At 42.4% G+C, this 13299-nt stretch overlaps 1 protein-coding gene across 3 annotated transcripts; it reads left to right on the top strand.

Moving 5' to 3' along the window:
* Positions 1 to 426: 426 nt before the first annotated feature.
* Positions 427 to 12205, top strand: abtb1 (ankyrin repeat and BTB (POZ) domain containing 1). Of its 3 annotated transcripts, none has more exons than XM_014134909.2 (12): positions 427 to 548; positions 2910 to 2972; positions 3075 to 3130; positions 6515 to 6659; positions 6863 to 7022; positions 7398 to 7443; positions 7872 to 7988; positions 8087 to 8199; positions 8442 to 8540; positions 8681 to 8848; positions 8944 to 9144; positions 9224 to 12205. In XM_014134909.2, the coding sequence occupies exons 1-12, from the start codon at positions 430 to 432 to the stop codon at positions 9428 to 9430; spliced, it is 1494 nt and encodes a 497-aa protein (XP_013990384.2). In that variant the 5' UTR covers positions 427 to 429; the 3' UTR covers positions 9431 to 12205. The 3 variants fall into 3 exon arrangements, with proteins under 3 accessions (XP_013990384.2, XP_013990383.1, XP_013990385.1); XM_014134908.2 differs by lacking the exon at positions 427 to 548 and adding an exon at positions 1967 to 2268; XM_014134910.2 differs by lacking the exon at positions 427 to 548 and adding an exon at positions 2336 to 2360.
* Positions 12206 to 13299: the final 1094 nt, after the last annotated feature.

Below are 13299 nucleotides of genomic sequence, written 5' to 3'. Positions count from 1 at the left end.
CTGATCCGAAATATAAAGTGATCTATATGTCCGCGATGTTTTATGCTAAAAAACAGCTGTAAAAAACCCGGGAAAGACGTGACACCGATGCATATGGGAATATCATTGTTTAGTTTCTTTGAGATTCAAAGGCTGAGCTACAACCTCCTATTGCCGAGGAGACAACAACTAGACTTTGCTTAGGAAGTAATCTAATTTTGTCACTATCCATTGATTAAGATATTCACTTTCTGTTTAATAGAAGATGTATACACCCAGACATCTTTTATGGAAACACTTGTGACCTTATCTCGTTATTACGCGTTATAACTCCAACCTCGTGACAAACTCAAAAACAACTTTATATCAAGGAGTGACTTTTATATGTATTGGTCTGCACATGCGCAGTTTGGCGAGACGACCGTTAGACCCGATGGCGTGTTTCTGCGCATGAGCTTAGCTAGGCAAAGTCGCCATGACATCGACTACAAGCATGATCGGAATATCTATTGGGGAAGCAGTTTCTGCCTATCTTCATACTGTGCTGTCTTTGATAAAATGGTGTCACGGTGGGTGCCATAAATTACCCTAACCAGAAAGCTCGTTCGAGGGGAGCACTTTTGTCAAGTCGGTGACGCCTTTCAAAGTGTGTTGCATTATGGTTAGAAACATTGTCCGACTTGCGACTACATGTTGACTGCATGATCTTTACAAAAATCATGTGACCAAAGGTCATGCAGTTTTTGACGAAGTCGCCTTACAGTCGCTTCTCACCAACTGCACCATGCAGCCATCACCTGCATTGTGTGAGGCAGTATTTGCCAACTAATCATTAGGGTGTTTTTGTTTGACCCACGTGGCCAAAGACGTGACAGAAACAGGAATCGGCTTTGACGCAATTCTAAAGCTACAAACGAAAGTGATATTTGAGACCTCTCTCCAACCAATTCATTGTACACACATTATGTTTTCAGTTTGTGAGTGTGTAACATGTGGGTATAGAAAAGTTTGAGACATTTATACAGAAAAACGTTTATAGGCAATTGCAGCTATGTTGATCTGAGCCTTATTGTTGGAAAACCATTACAGTGTACGACTTTCGGCTGTCACAGATGCACCTCCCCGACTTCACTCGCAACATTTTGTCTACAGTCGGCTTCATTAGGCTTACTGCTTGAACACACCCAGATACTTTTTCATCACCCGGATAGTTAGGGTAAGGACGGCTCATAATAATGGCTGTAACGGGGCAAATGGAATTGCATTATACACATGGAAACCATTCCGCTCCAGCCATTACCACAAGCCAGTCCTGCCCAATTAAGGTGCCGCAACCTCCTATGGGTAAGGATCACTGAGGTATAATAAAAACTGAGTCCAAGATGTCCGCCCGTTGTTTTCAACGTAATCTACTCACGTTCGCATACCGAATCATGGACCATCTATATCCGGGTTGCATCCGGTTTATACTGACCAACTTGCAAATCGGAACTAGGAAATTTTGACATTTACGACTAACTGGTTGTAGTTATACACCTGCCATGTTCAATCAGTTAGCAAGTCGAACATTTCAGAGTTTTCTAGTTCCGACTATCATATTAACATGGCAACGGAGCAGCACCATCAGCAACAACATCATCCAAAAACATGGCAGACATTTGATGAATATAAAATGTTAATATCTTCTGCTGTGAGTAATGGGGGGGGACGGCCTCTGCGACAATTATTTGAATAATTCAATGGATGTTTTGTGGACCAAGGTGATGACTAAAGTGTTTTATTAGGAAGGAATTTTCTAATCTGCCTTCTCTATGAGGCCGTGTATGGAAATAGGCTTTATGGGCCGTGTCAGTTAAACTGCAGTACCGAAATAAAACTGTAGGAGCAGTCGAAACTGTGCTTCTTAACGAACTCTGGCCCCTTGGTAAGGATTATGAGTGTGATATTAATCTGATCCTAGACCCGTGGTTTAGTCAACCTATCAGAGAAGAGGGCATCAACAAAATACGGAAGTAAATGTCATCTCGCTCCACCTTCTCTGGTCATGTGACTATATAAACCGCAAAAAAAACACTGGTGATCGAAAAATAAGTCTGTAAATAGTTGCACTGCAAGAAAGAACTTGCTAGCAAGATAAATTGTTTACACTTTACAGGAAATTATAACTGGATCCACACCTGTCTAACAGGCAGGCCGTTTCAATGCATTACAGAGAACCGAAAACGCTGCGGAGATGGACGCGTACGATTTGTTTACAAGTTGCAGAAAGGGCGACATTTCCAGAGTTAGGTAAATGGAGTCTGTGGAATAGAAATGCGTAGTTCGCAGCAGCGGGATGAGGATATCTAGCTTGTTTAGCTATAAACAAAGACAACCTTGTGGTCAGTAGTAGTGTTACAAATATTTAGCAAATTTGTCAGTGAGCTAACGTTAGTGCCTATGTTAGCATACGCTATGCTATTTGCGTTGGTCTGTTGAAGTCTGGTCCTTTGAAGTCATGTCGGTGGCGATATTGTGTTTGTGTGTTTTGGTATTACTAGGTTCAATTTATGTGCATGACAGTAGGTTTAGCTAGAAACTACATACAACTCTTGTTTATTCTGCGCACATATCTGGCAACTTCCAACCTGGAAACTTTTCATCTTGACCGATATGCAAATTTTAAGTAGGTTGCTTTCCAAACTCTTCTCCTATCTATTAGTGAAGAGTGCAATAAAAAACACTATTCCTCTAAAGTGGGCTATATGGTGTTAACTTATGTTAAATCAAACAACGTAGTTTGTCAGTCTAGAATTTGGAATACAGTTAGGATTGTACTGTTTGTGTGGAATGTGAACATGTGGAGACCAGCATTAAGATGAAGACAGGTTATTGTAGAAACTGTCTTAACTGCCTGTATTGGCCTATTGACCTTCCATTTTCCTGTCAAGGTATCTTGTTGAACAGAGAGACGTGGACCTCAATGTAAGAGACAAATGGGACAGCACCCCGTTGTAAGTACGGAGTTAATATTGCAGAATGTAGCCTGGACACAATATGTTTGACAAGATCATTGTTAAGAATGTAATGTAACTTAACAATGTATTCTTCCACAGGTACTATTCTTGCCTCTGTGGCCATGAGGAGCTGGTCCAGTACCTGTTGGCTAATGGTAAAGCTGGAATTTGCCCCAAGAGTCAAAGCACATTTACATGGTTTAAAAACAGGGTTGGGGGGGGGGGGTTTGTTACATTACAGCCTTATTCTAAGATGGATTGTTTTCCCCCGTCAATCTACACACAATACCCCATGTTGAGGAAGCGAAAACAGGTTTAGACATTTTTTTAAATGGATTAAACTGAATATAGCATTTACATAAGTATTCAGACCCTTTACTCAGTACTTTGAAGCACCTTTGATTGTGATTACAGCCTCGAGTCTTCTTGGGTATGTCGCTACAACCTTGGCACAACTGTATTTGGGGAGTTTCTCCCATTCTTCTCTGCAGATTATCTCAACCTCTGTCAGGTTGGATGGGGAGCGTCGCTGCACAGCCATTAAGGTCTCTCCTGAGATGTTGGATTGGGTTCAAGTCCGGGCTCTGGCTGGGCCACTCAAGGACATTCAGAGACTTGTCCCAAAGCCACTCCTGCATTGTCTTGGCTGTGTGCTTAGGGTCGTTGTCCTGTTGGAAGGTGAACCTTTTCCCCAGTCTGAGGTCCTGAGCGCTCTGGATCAGGTTTTCTTCAAGGATCTCTCTGTACTTTGCTCCGTTCATCTTTCCCTTGATCCTTACTAGTCTCCCAATCCCTGCCGCTGAAAACATCCCCACCACATGATGCTGCCACCTCCATACTAAACCGTAAAGATGGTGCCAGGTTTCCTCCAGACATGACGCTTGGCATTAAGGCCAAAGAGTTAATCTTGGTTTCATCAGACCAGAGAATATTGTTTCTCATTGTCAGAGAGTCCTTTAGGTGCCTTTTGGCAAACTCCAAGTGGGCTGTCATGTGCCTTTTACTGAGGAGTGGCTTCCGTCTGGTCACTCTACCATAAAGGCATGATTGGTGGAGTGCTGCGGAGATGGTTGTCCTTCTGGAAGGTTCTCCCATCTCCACAGAGGAACTCTTGAGCTCTGTCAGTGTTCTTGGTCACCTCCCTGACCAAGGCCATTTATTATTTAACTAGGCAAGTCGGTTAAGAATACATTTTTATTTTTATTGACAGCCAAGGAACAGTGGGTTGACTGCCTTGTTCAGGGGAAGAACGACAGATTTGGACCTTGTCAGCTCGGGGATTTGATCTTGCAACCTTTCGGTTACTAGTCCAATGCTCTAACCACTAGGCTACCTGCTCCCCCAATTGCTCAGTTTGGCCAGGCGGCCAGCTCTAGGAATAGTCTTGGTGGTTCCAAAGTTCTTCCATTTAAGAATGATGGAGGCCACTGTGTTCTTCGGGACCTTCAATGCTGCAGAAATATTTTGGTACACTTCCCCACATCTGTGCCTTGACACAGTCCTGTCTCGGCGTTCTACAGACAATTCCTTCAACCTCATGGCTTGGTTTTTGCTCTGACATGCACTGTCCACTGTGGGACCTTATATAGACAGGTGTGTGCCTTTCCAAATCATGTCCAATCAATTGAATTTACCACAGGTGGACTCCAATCAAGTTCTAGGAACATCTCAAGGATGATCAAGGGGAACAGGATGCACCCGAGCTCAATCTCATAGCAAACAGTCTGAATACTTATGTAAATAAGGTACACTGATCAAAAAAATAAAGGGAACACTTAAACAACACAATGTAACTCCAAGTCAATCACACTTCTGTGAAATCAAACTGTCCACTTAGGAAGCAACACTGATTGACAATAAATTTCACATGCTGTTGTGCAAATGGAATAGACAACAGGTGGAAATTATAGGCAATTAGCAAGACACCCCCAATAAAGGAGTGGTTCTGCAGGTGGGGACCACAGACCACTTCTCAGTTCCTATGCTTCCTGGCTGATGTTTTGGTCACTTTTAAATGCTGGCGGTGCTTTCACTCTAGTGGTAGCATGAGACGGAGTCTACAACCCACACAAGTGGCTCAGGTAGTGCAGCTCATCCAGGATGGCACATCAATGCGAGCTGTGGCAAGAAGGTTTGCTGTGTCTGTCAGCGTAGTGTCAAGAGCATGAAGGCGCTACCAGGAGACAGGCCAGTACATCAGGAGACATGGAGGAGGCCGTAGGAGGGCAACAACCCAGCAGCAGGACCGCTACCTCCGCCTTTGTGCAAGGAGGAGCAGGAGAAGCACTGCCAGAGCCCTGCAAAATGACCTCCAGCAGGCCACAAATGTGCATGTGTCTGCTCAAACGGTCAGAAACAGACTCCATGAGGGTGGTATGAGGGCCCGACGTCCACAGGTGGGGGTTGTGCTTACAGCCCAACACCGTGCAGGACGTTTGGCATTTGCCAGAGAACACCAAGATTGGCAAATTCGCCACTGGCACCCTGTGCTCTTCACAGATGAAAGCAGGTTCACACTGAGCACGTGACAGACGTGACAGAGTCTGGAGACGCCGTGGAGAACGTTCTGCTGCCTGCAACATCCTCCAGCGTGACCGGTTTGGCGGTGGGTCAGTCATGGTGTGGGGTGGCATTTCTTTGGGGGGCCGCACAGCCCTCCATGTGATCGCCAGAGGTAGCCTGACTGCCATTAGGTACCGAGATGAGATCCTCAGACCCCTTGTGAGACCATATGCTGGTGCGGTTGGCCCTGGGTTCCTCCTAATGCAAGACAATGCTAGACCTCATGTGGCTGGAGTGTGTCAGCAGTTCCTGCAAGAGGAAGGCATTGATGCTATAGACTGGCCCGCCCGTTCCCCAGACCTGAATCCAATTGAGCACATCTGGGACATCATGTCTCGCTCCATCCATGGATGCTTTAGTCCAGGTCTGGGAGGAGATCCCTCAGGAGACCATCCGCCACCTCATCAGGAGCATGCCCAGGTGTTTTAGGGAGGTCATACAGGCATGTGGAGGCCACACACACACACTACTGAGCCTCATTTTGATTTGTTTTAAGGACATTACATCAAAGTTGGATCAGCCTGTAGTGTGGTTTTCCACTTTAATTTTGAGTGTGACTCCAAATCCAGACCTCCATGGGTTGATAAATTGGATTTCCATTGATTATTTTTGTGTGATTTTTGTTGTCAGCACATTCAACTATGTAAAGAAAAATGTATTTAATAAGATTATTTCTTTCATTCAGATCTAGGATGTGTTGTTTAAGCGTTCCCTTTCTTTTTTCGGGCAGTATATTTCAGTTTTCTTATTTTTAATACATTTGCATAAAAATCTGTTTTTTGCTTTGTCATTATGGGGTATTGGGTGTAGAGTGATGAGGAAAAGCAATTATTTAATCCATTTTAAAATAAGGCTGTAAAGTAAGAAAATGTGGAAAAAGTCAAGGGGTCTGAATACTTTCCAAGTGCATCCTTATCCTATATGCAATTAATTGTCTTGGAGGTGACCTGTACACTGTTTTCCATTTGGGCTTTCAGGAGCAAAGTGTGAAGCCAACACATTTGATGGAGAGCGATGCATGTATGGCTCTCTGAGTGACTCCATCCGACGTCTCCTAAAAGAGTACAAGTGCATCACAGCCCAAGCCATGCAGAGGGACTATTATGACCACTTCCTTCTCACGTAAGGCGCTGTAACGCTACAATGCATCTTAACTGCATCATAATGTTTTATAGCCGTTAGCGTTGTGTTTTCCTCATTCGGTGTTGCCTGTACTTCTGTTTGTCTGCTTATATTATACAGATGCAGTGAAACTCTAACATCAACACTCATTTGGCCCTGCTTTCTCCCTGTCCTCCCCTTCTGTCTGTGCTGTCTGTATCTAGGTTACTGGAGCAGGGCCAGTATAGTGACGTCAAGTTCCTGGTTCACGGTGAGACATTTCAGGCTCACCGCTGTGTGCTGAGCGCTCGCTCAGAGTACTTCACAGCCATGTTTGAAACCAAATGGAAAGGAAAGAACTTGATCCCCCTCAAACACCCTTTGGTAGGTGTTGTTACACCACATCTTTCAGATAGGAATGACAGCATTACGTTGGATTGGACCGGGGGGGTATACATTTTTGAGGTTATTGATATAAAATGTGTTTACTTTACTTTATAATATGCTGTTTATCTTGTTATTGTGTTAGGAGTCATTACAACAAGCACAATTGCAAACCATTTGATACAGGAATTATATGAAGTATGTACTAAAAAGATTGTTTCAGTAAGAATTTCTGTGGAAACAAACTCAATCAGGGCTGTATGCATAAATGCTACCAAAACATTCACTGGGCCAAAAGGGAATCTAAAGTAACAGTGTAAACACAGTAAAAGATCCATATGGATTAAGAAAAAACTTTTTTTCACCCTGTTTCAGATCAACCCAGCAGCCTTTGGTGCCATCCTGCAGTATTTTTACACTGGTGGGTTTCTATTGGTTGAGGCGTATAACTAGATGTATGAATGCAGAATTAGGCTAAGATCACAAATTAACATAATGGGAGTTGATATATCAGACATGTTGACATTTGAATTAAGATTAGGCAAACGTGCAGTATGTAAAATGGCATTTTGCAATTCAAAGATGTCTAAGTATGTCATAGTCATCCCAGTGATTGTAAAGGATGCCTGAGGGCTGCGTTCAAGCTCATCCTTGATTGATGACTGAAATGTATATTTTGATCCAGTCAGAAGATTAGAGTATTTTCAGTCTTTCTCTAAAGGTGATGGTGTGGCATCCATAAAGTCTAACATGACTGCATCATAAAGAGCCAGGATACACTGTCTTTCAAAGTTGTGTAGCCTACATTTAGTGTTACAAATCTATGAGCTAACCGGCTTTCGCTTCCAGGTCGTATGGACATTGATGTGAGCCACGTGGAGGACTGCAAGCGGCTGGCCAAACAGTGCAAAATGGGCGACCTTATTGATGAGTTGGAGAGCAAGTGTAAACAGGTGTATGAGTTTGGTAAGCTCCCTCTTCTTAATTCTCCTGAAATTAGGCCTACACGTTTACATTGTTACATGGTGTCTCACCTGTCTCTCTGTGTCTGCCTCCATGCATAGTCTCCAATAAGCCAGGGACCTGTGTAAAGGTTCTGACCCTGGAGCCTCACAGCTGTCAGCATCAGGAGGAGATGGCTCAACTGGCAGACTGTGCCCTCCCTGCTGAGCTAAAAGTAAGAACATTACAAACTAGCCTGGTCCCACATCGTTTGGGATTTAGCCAAGTCTTCTAACTATCATTGTTAGCATGGCAAGAATAGTCAGGTGTTGGCTAAAGCACGTACCAAACAGATGTGGGACCTGCTAATCATATTAAAGGTTGCCACTTACGATTATCCCTTGATGTAAATAAACCTTTTGTTCATAATAAGTGAACTGTCAAGGATCTTTGTCATTTTGTTTTGTTTTTCTGTAGGTGGGATTTGGCGAGCTTCCATTTGACAGAACTGACAACTTCCCTAGCTACCCTGACATTTGCTTCAGGGTTGAAGGTTATAACTTCCTGTGTCATAAGGTGTGCTCCACATACCTCTAACAAAGTACAAAGATGGATGAGTTAATCGTCAGGCTATGATTTTGGAAATAGTCATTATTTATGCATCTCCTCAGTTAATTATTACGGACTAACGAGTTGTCTTTATCCCCTCTGGACAGGCGTTTTTCTGTGGACGCAGTGACTATTTTAAGGCGCTGCTGCAGGACCACTTCAGTGAGGGAGAGATGATGCAGTCCCAGCCCAGCACCCCAGTCCTCACCATCCACAACATCTCCCACGAGATCTTTATCCGTCTCCTCTATTACGTCTACAGCGACGACACGGAGGTCAGTTCAGACAGAATTCCTGTAGTGATGATATTTCTATGAACTCACCAGTCTCTCTCCTAATGTATTGTACTACTCTCTCTGCCTGTGTCCAGCTGTCCCCAGAGAATGTGTTTGATGTGCTGTGTGTGGCTGATATGTACCTGCTCCCCGGGCTGAAGCGTCTATGTGGTAAGACGCTGGCCAAGATGCTGTGTGAGGATAACGTGTTGCACATGTGGAAGACAGCCAAGCTCTTCAGACTGTCTCGTCTGGAGGACCAGTGCACGGAGTACATGGCTAAGATCATAGAGAGGGTGAGTGTCTGTCATTATAGGCTGTGCAAGGATGGTCATTGCTGTGTCCCATCTGACCTCTGCCCCCTCTCCTCAACAGCTGGTAGAGCAGCCTGAGTTTGCTGACATGATCAAGGAGGATGCTGGGGCGGTGGAGGACCGGCACGAGACCGACTCCATCCCTCTGGTGGACGACATCCGCTTCCACATCACCAGCAACGTTCAGACCTTCAGTGCCATTGAGGAGGCCAACGTGAAGCTGGACGCCCTGGATCAGCTGCTCTCCACCATCGGTCTGGAATGCTAATGAGAAGGTGTGGTGGCGTGTTAGGGCTAGTACTGGCTAAGCTAGCTGCTAGCCACAACCAGTGGCAAGAAGGACTTGTATTGGGGGAGACATTAAATAGCTTTCACATTATACACAAAAAGAGTGTTTATTTCACCAGCAATGGCTTCAAATAGTTTAAATGCTTCTGGGCCTGACCAGGTGGTGGGCAAAGCACCTTTTTGCGAATAATGTGAAAGCTGATAATGCAACAATTTGTGTATTGGGTACATTCTAGTATTGACCTGGAATGTCAAAGACCGAAGTATGTAGGGACTGGAGTCGTCAAGTTGCTATTGAGTAGCTAGACAATGATAGGGTTGAGGATGATGATGCATTGGAATGAATGAAACACACAGATACAGAAGCCCATGTGATGAGGATGAAGAGTGAGGAATGGAGTGTGGACTCTGATTGTAATATATACTTTCGTTTGCGGTTTTATTTTGAAGTAATGTATTTTTCTTAGGACAAAACAGTTGGGGAATGACAAGTCATCTGACCACAAACATAGTAGCTCCAATATCACAGAAGATATTACAGTATGTCGACCTAAAAATGTAGCTTCGCATTTGTGTGAAAAATACCCAATTATGAAAATCTCTGTTTTTAAACAAAGAGACTCAGAGAAACAGCAAATATTTTACTCTTAGGATTAATTAGAATAATTATAGAATTCTGAGTGGCAGCAAAAAAAAATGTTTCCCCTAACATGGACATCACTATTCATTTATTTTTCCTTCAGATTTTCCTGACTGATATGAATTTGTTACACTATGGTTTAGCGGCTTGCTTTCCTTAAGAGGCAAGACATTTTGATAACTTTTCACCTTGTGCTAGTATATTGTAGGCCTAAATGCATGCTGATTACTCTTGTTGTGTATGCATGATTTATCTTTATAGAATGTAGCTTTTTATTTAGGTGTTAGGAGAGAGGAAACCATAGCTAGTTACATGGCTATGTTAAATCATGTTTAAATCCAAAAATAATGAAATTCAGCCTCATATGTCGCATATGACAATGTATTGAAACTTTTACTGTTAATCATGAGTAACGTAATGAATTTGTTTTTATGATTTAGTTTTGAGAATTATGGCTGGAGTCAAGTAAAGACCCAACAAGAGATCATTTACAAAATGTAAGTGTTTTTTTTATTTTTAGTTGGCAATAATTTAGAGAACTCATGACACAACTTGTAATCTACTTGATTTGATAACTAGATATTGAATTCTGTCAGTCACATTCATGCAGCAAATGCATTTAGCCTCAATTTGCATGCAGTATACAGTGTGGGGAAACCACAGTAAAAAGGAAGTGAGTATTTTCACATATAGCAGTCACAATGGATCCTCATTTCCTTAAAGCATACTTGCATGTACATGGACAAGCAGACAGACAACCAACCACAAGCAATACAGTGCAGTTTTGATTTATTTCTTTTGAGCTCAATCCCAATATCTCTTATCTTTAACTATGACATTCCACTGCTATGCATATGTCACTTTCAAAATACAAATGTATTTTTCATTGTCAACTTTACCACATCTGCTACTGGATAAACATAGGATTGTGCTGTAAATAACATACTAACCCCTGTACATGCTGAACCCACAAACACCTGTTATTTATTTGTGAAGCTTGTGTGATTTAACAGTTTCTTATGAGGACTGTTCTTTATGAGGATAACACACACTATGGTTAGTAATGACTTCCCATTATATGCACAAAGTAGGATCAATCATTTAGCTAGTCCGCTTTGACTAATATGTAAGGGATAATCATCGATGCCTTCTCTGGAAAATAATGAACAAAGTGGAAGGTGTGCAGCTGAGTTGCATTATTTTCCTGAGAACGCATAGAGCCCCGAGTTGATTATCCATTTTATATCATGGCTATAATTTAGCACATTTACTGCTAGAAATGTGTTAATTTGGAGGTAGAAATGTGTTCAACATCCACTTAGGTAGTTTCCTTGGTAACCAAACAAACTTGCTAGTTTAACTAACCAAACCATCAGTCGTAGTTTGCTATTATGAAAATCGAATTCAAAATGCCAATAATGCTTTCAATTCAACTTTTGCTTTCAAAAGTAGCTCAAACATAGCACATGTAAGAATTAGCTATAGCCATTGAATTATACCATGCAAATATACCATGTGCTATAGGGAAATGATGCATGTTCTAGAATGCCCTTCAAGTTAATCCAAAACAAGTATTCAACAATGCCATGGTATGATTAACCAATAAAGCCCGACGGGGTGTGGTATGTGACCAATATACCACGGTTTAGGGCTGTTCTTATGCATGATGCAACAAGGAGTGCCTGGATACAGCCCTTAGCCGTGGTATATTGGCCATATACCACAAACCCCTGAGGTGACTTGTTGCTATTATAAACTGGTTACAAACGTAATTAAAACAGTAAAACATTTTGTCATACCAGTGGTTTACGGTCTGATATACCACGGCTGTCAGCCAATCAGCATTCACAGCTCGAACCACCCGGATTACAATTGGATATAACTTGTTTTCTCTGGATGTTGACGTGATTGTGTGTTTGGTAGTAGGATGGTCCATGACAGTGCTTCCAATTTTATTTGATTTTTTTACTCCTGTATTTTGCTTTTATTTAAAACAGAAATGTTTTACCTTTGTCACATTGTTAGCAATATTGACTCCACATACATTTTTATTTTAAGTGAAATAATATATTATCGACAAAGCTGTAAGTACAATAAAAATGAAGAAAAAATGCATTTCCATTGGTGTTTTTGTCCTTTTTGAAAGTTACAAGTACATATTATTAAACACATTTTCCTTAAAGTCTAAAGATCTGGCCCGCAGGTGATTTTTATATGTTGGACATACAGTACATTCGGAAAGTATTCAGACCCCTTGACATTTTACACATTTTGTTATGTTACAGCCTTATTCTAAAATTGATTAAATTAAACATTTTCCTCAATCTACACACAATACCCCATGAGGACAAAGTGAAAAAAGAAATTTTTGCAAATGTATAAAAAAGGTAAAACATACCTTTTATTTACTTAAGTATTCAAACTCTTCGATATGAGACTCAAAATTGAGCTCAGGTGCATCCTGTTTCCATTAAGCATCCTTGATGTTTCGACAACCTGATTGGAGTCACCTGTGGTAAATGTAAATAATTGGACATGATTTGGAAAGGCACACACCTGTCTATATAAGGTCCCACAGTTGACAATACATGTCAAAGCAAAAACCAAGCCATAAGGTCGAAGGACTTGTCCGTAGAACTCCGCGATAGCATTGTGTTGAGGCACAGATCTGGGGAAGGGTACCAAAAAATGTCTGCAGCATTTGAAGGTTCCCAAGAACACAGTTGCCTCCATGATTCTTAATTGGAAGACATTTGGAAACACCAAGACCCTTCCTAGAGCTGGCCGCCCAGCCAAACTGCTCATTCGGGGGAGAAGGGCCTTGGTCAGGGAGGTGACCAAGAACCCGATGGTCACTCTGACAGAGCTCCAGAGTTCCTCTGTGGAGATGAGAGAACCTTCCAGAAGGACAATCATCTCTGCAGCACTCCACCAATCAGGCCTTTATGGTAGAGGGGCCAGACAGAAGCCAAGCCCCTGGGAAAGCCATATGGAGTTTGCAAAAGGGCACATAAAGGACTTTCAGACCATGAGGAACAAGATTCTCTGGTCTGATGAAACCAAAATTGAATTATTTGGCCTGAATGCCTAGCATCACATCTGGAGGAAACCTGGCACCATCTCTACGGTGAAGCATGGTGGTGTCAGCATCATGCTGTGAGGATGTTATTCAGCGGCAGGGACTGGGAGACTAGTCAGGATGGAGAGAA

The sequence above is a fragment of the Salmo salar genome, chromosome ssa13 (genome assembly GCF_905237065.1).
Source record: "Salmo salar chromosome ssa13, Ssal_v3.1, whole genome shotgun sequence".
Classification (NCBI taxonomy): domain Eukaryota; kingdom Metazoa; phylum Chordata; class Actinopteri; order Salmoniformes; family Salmonidae; genus Salmo; species Salmo salar.
Note: the sequence above shows the minus strand (reverse complement) of the source record. Positions and strands in the feature narration are given on the sequence as shown.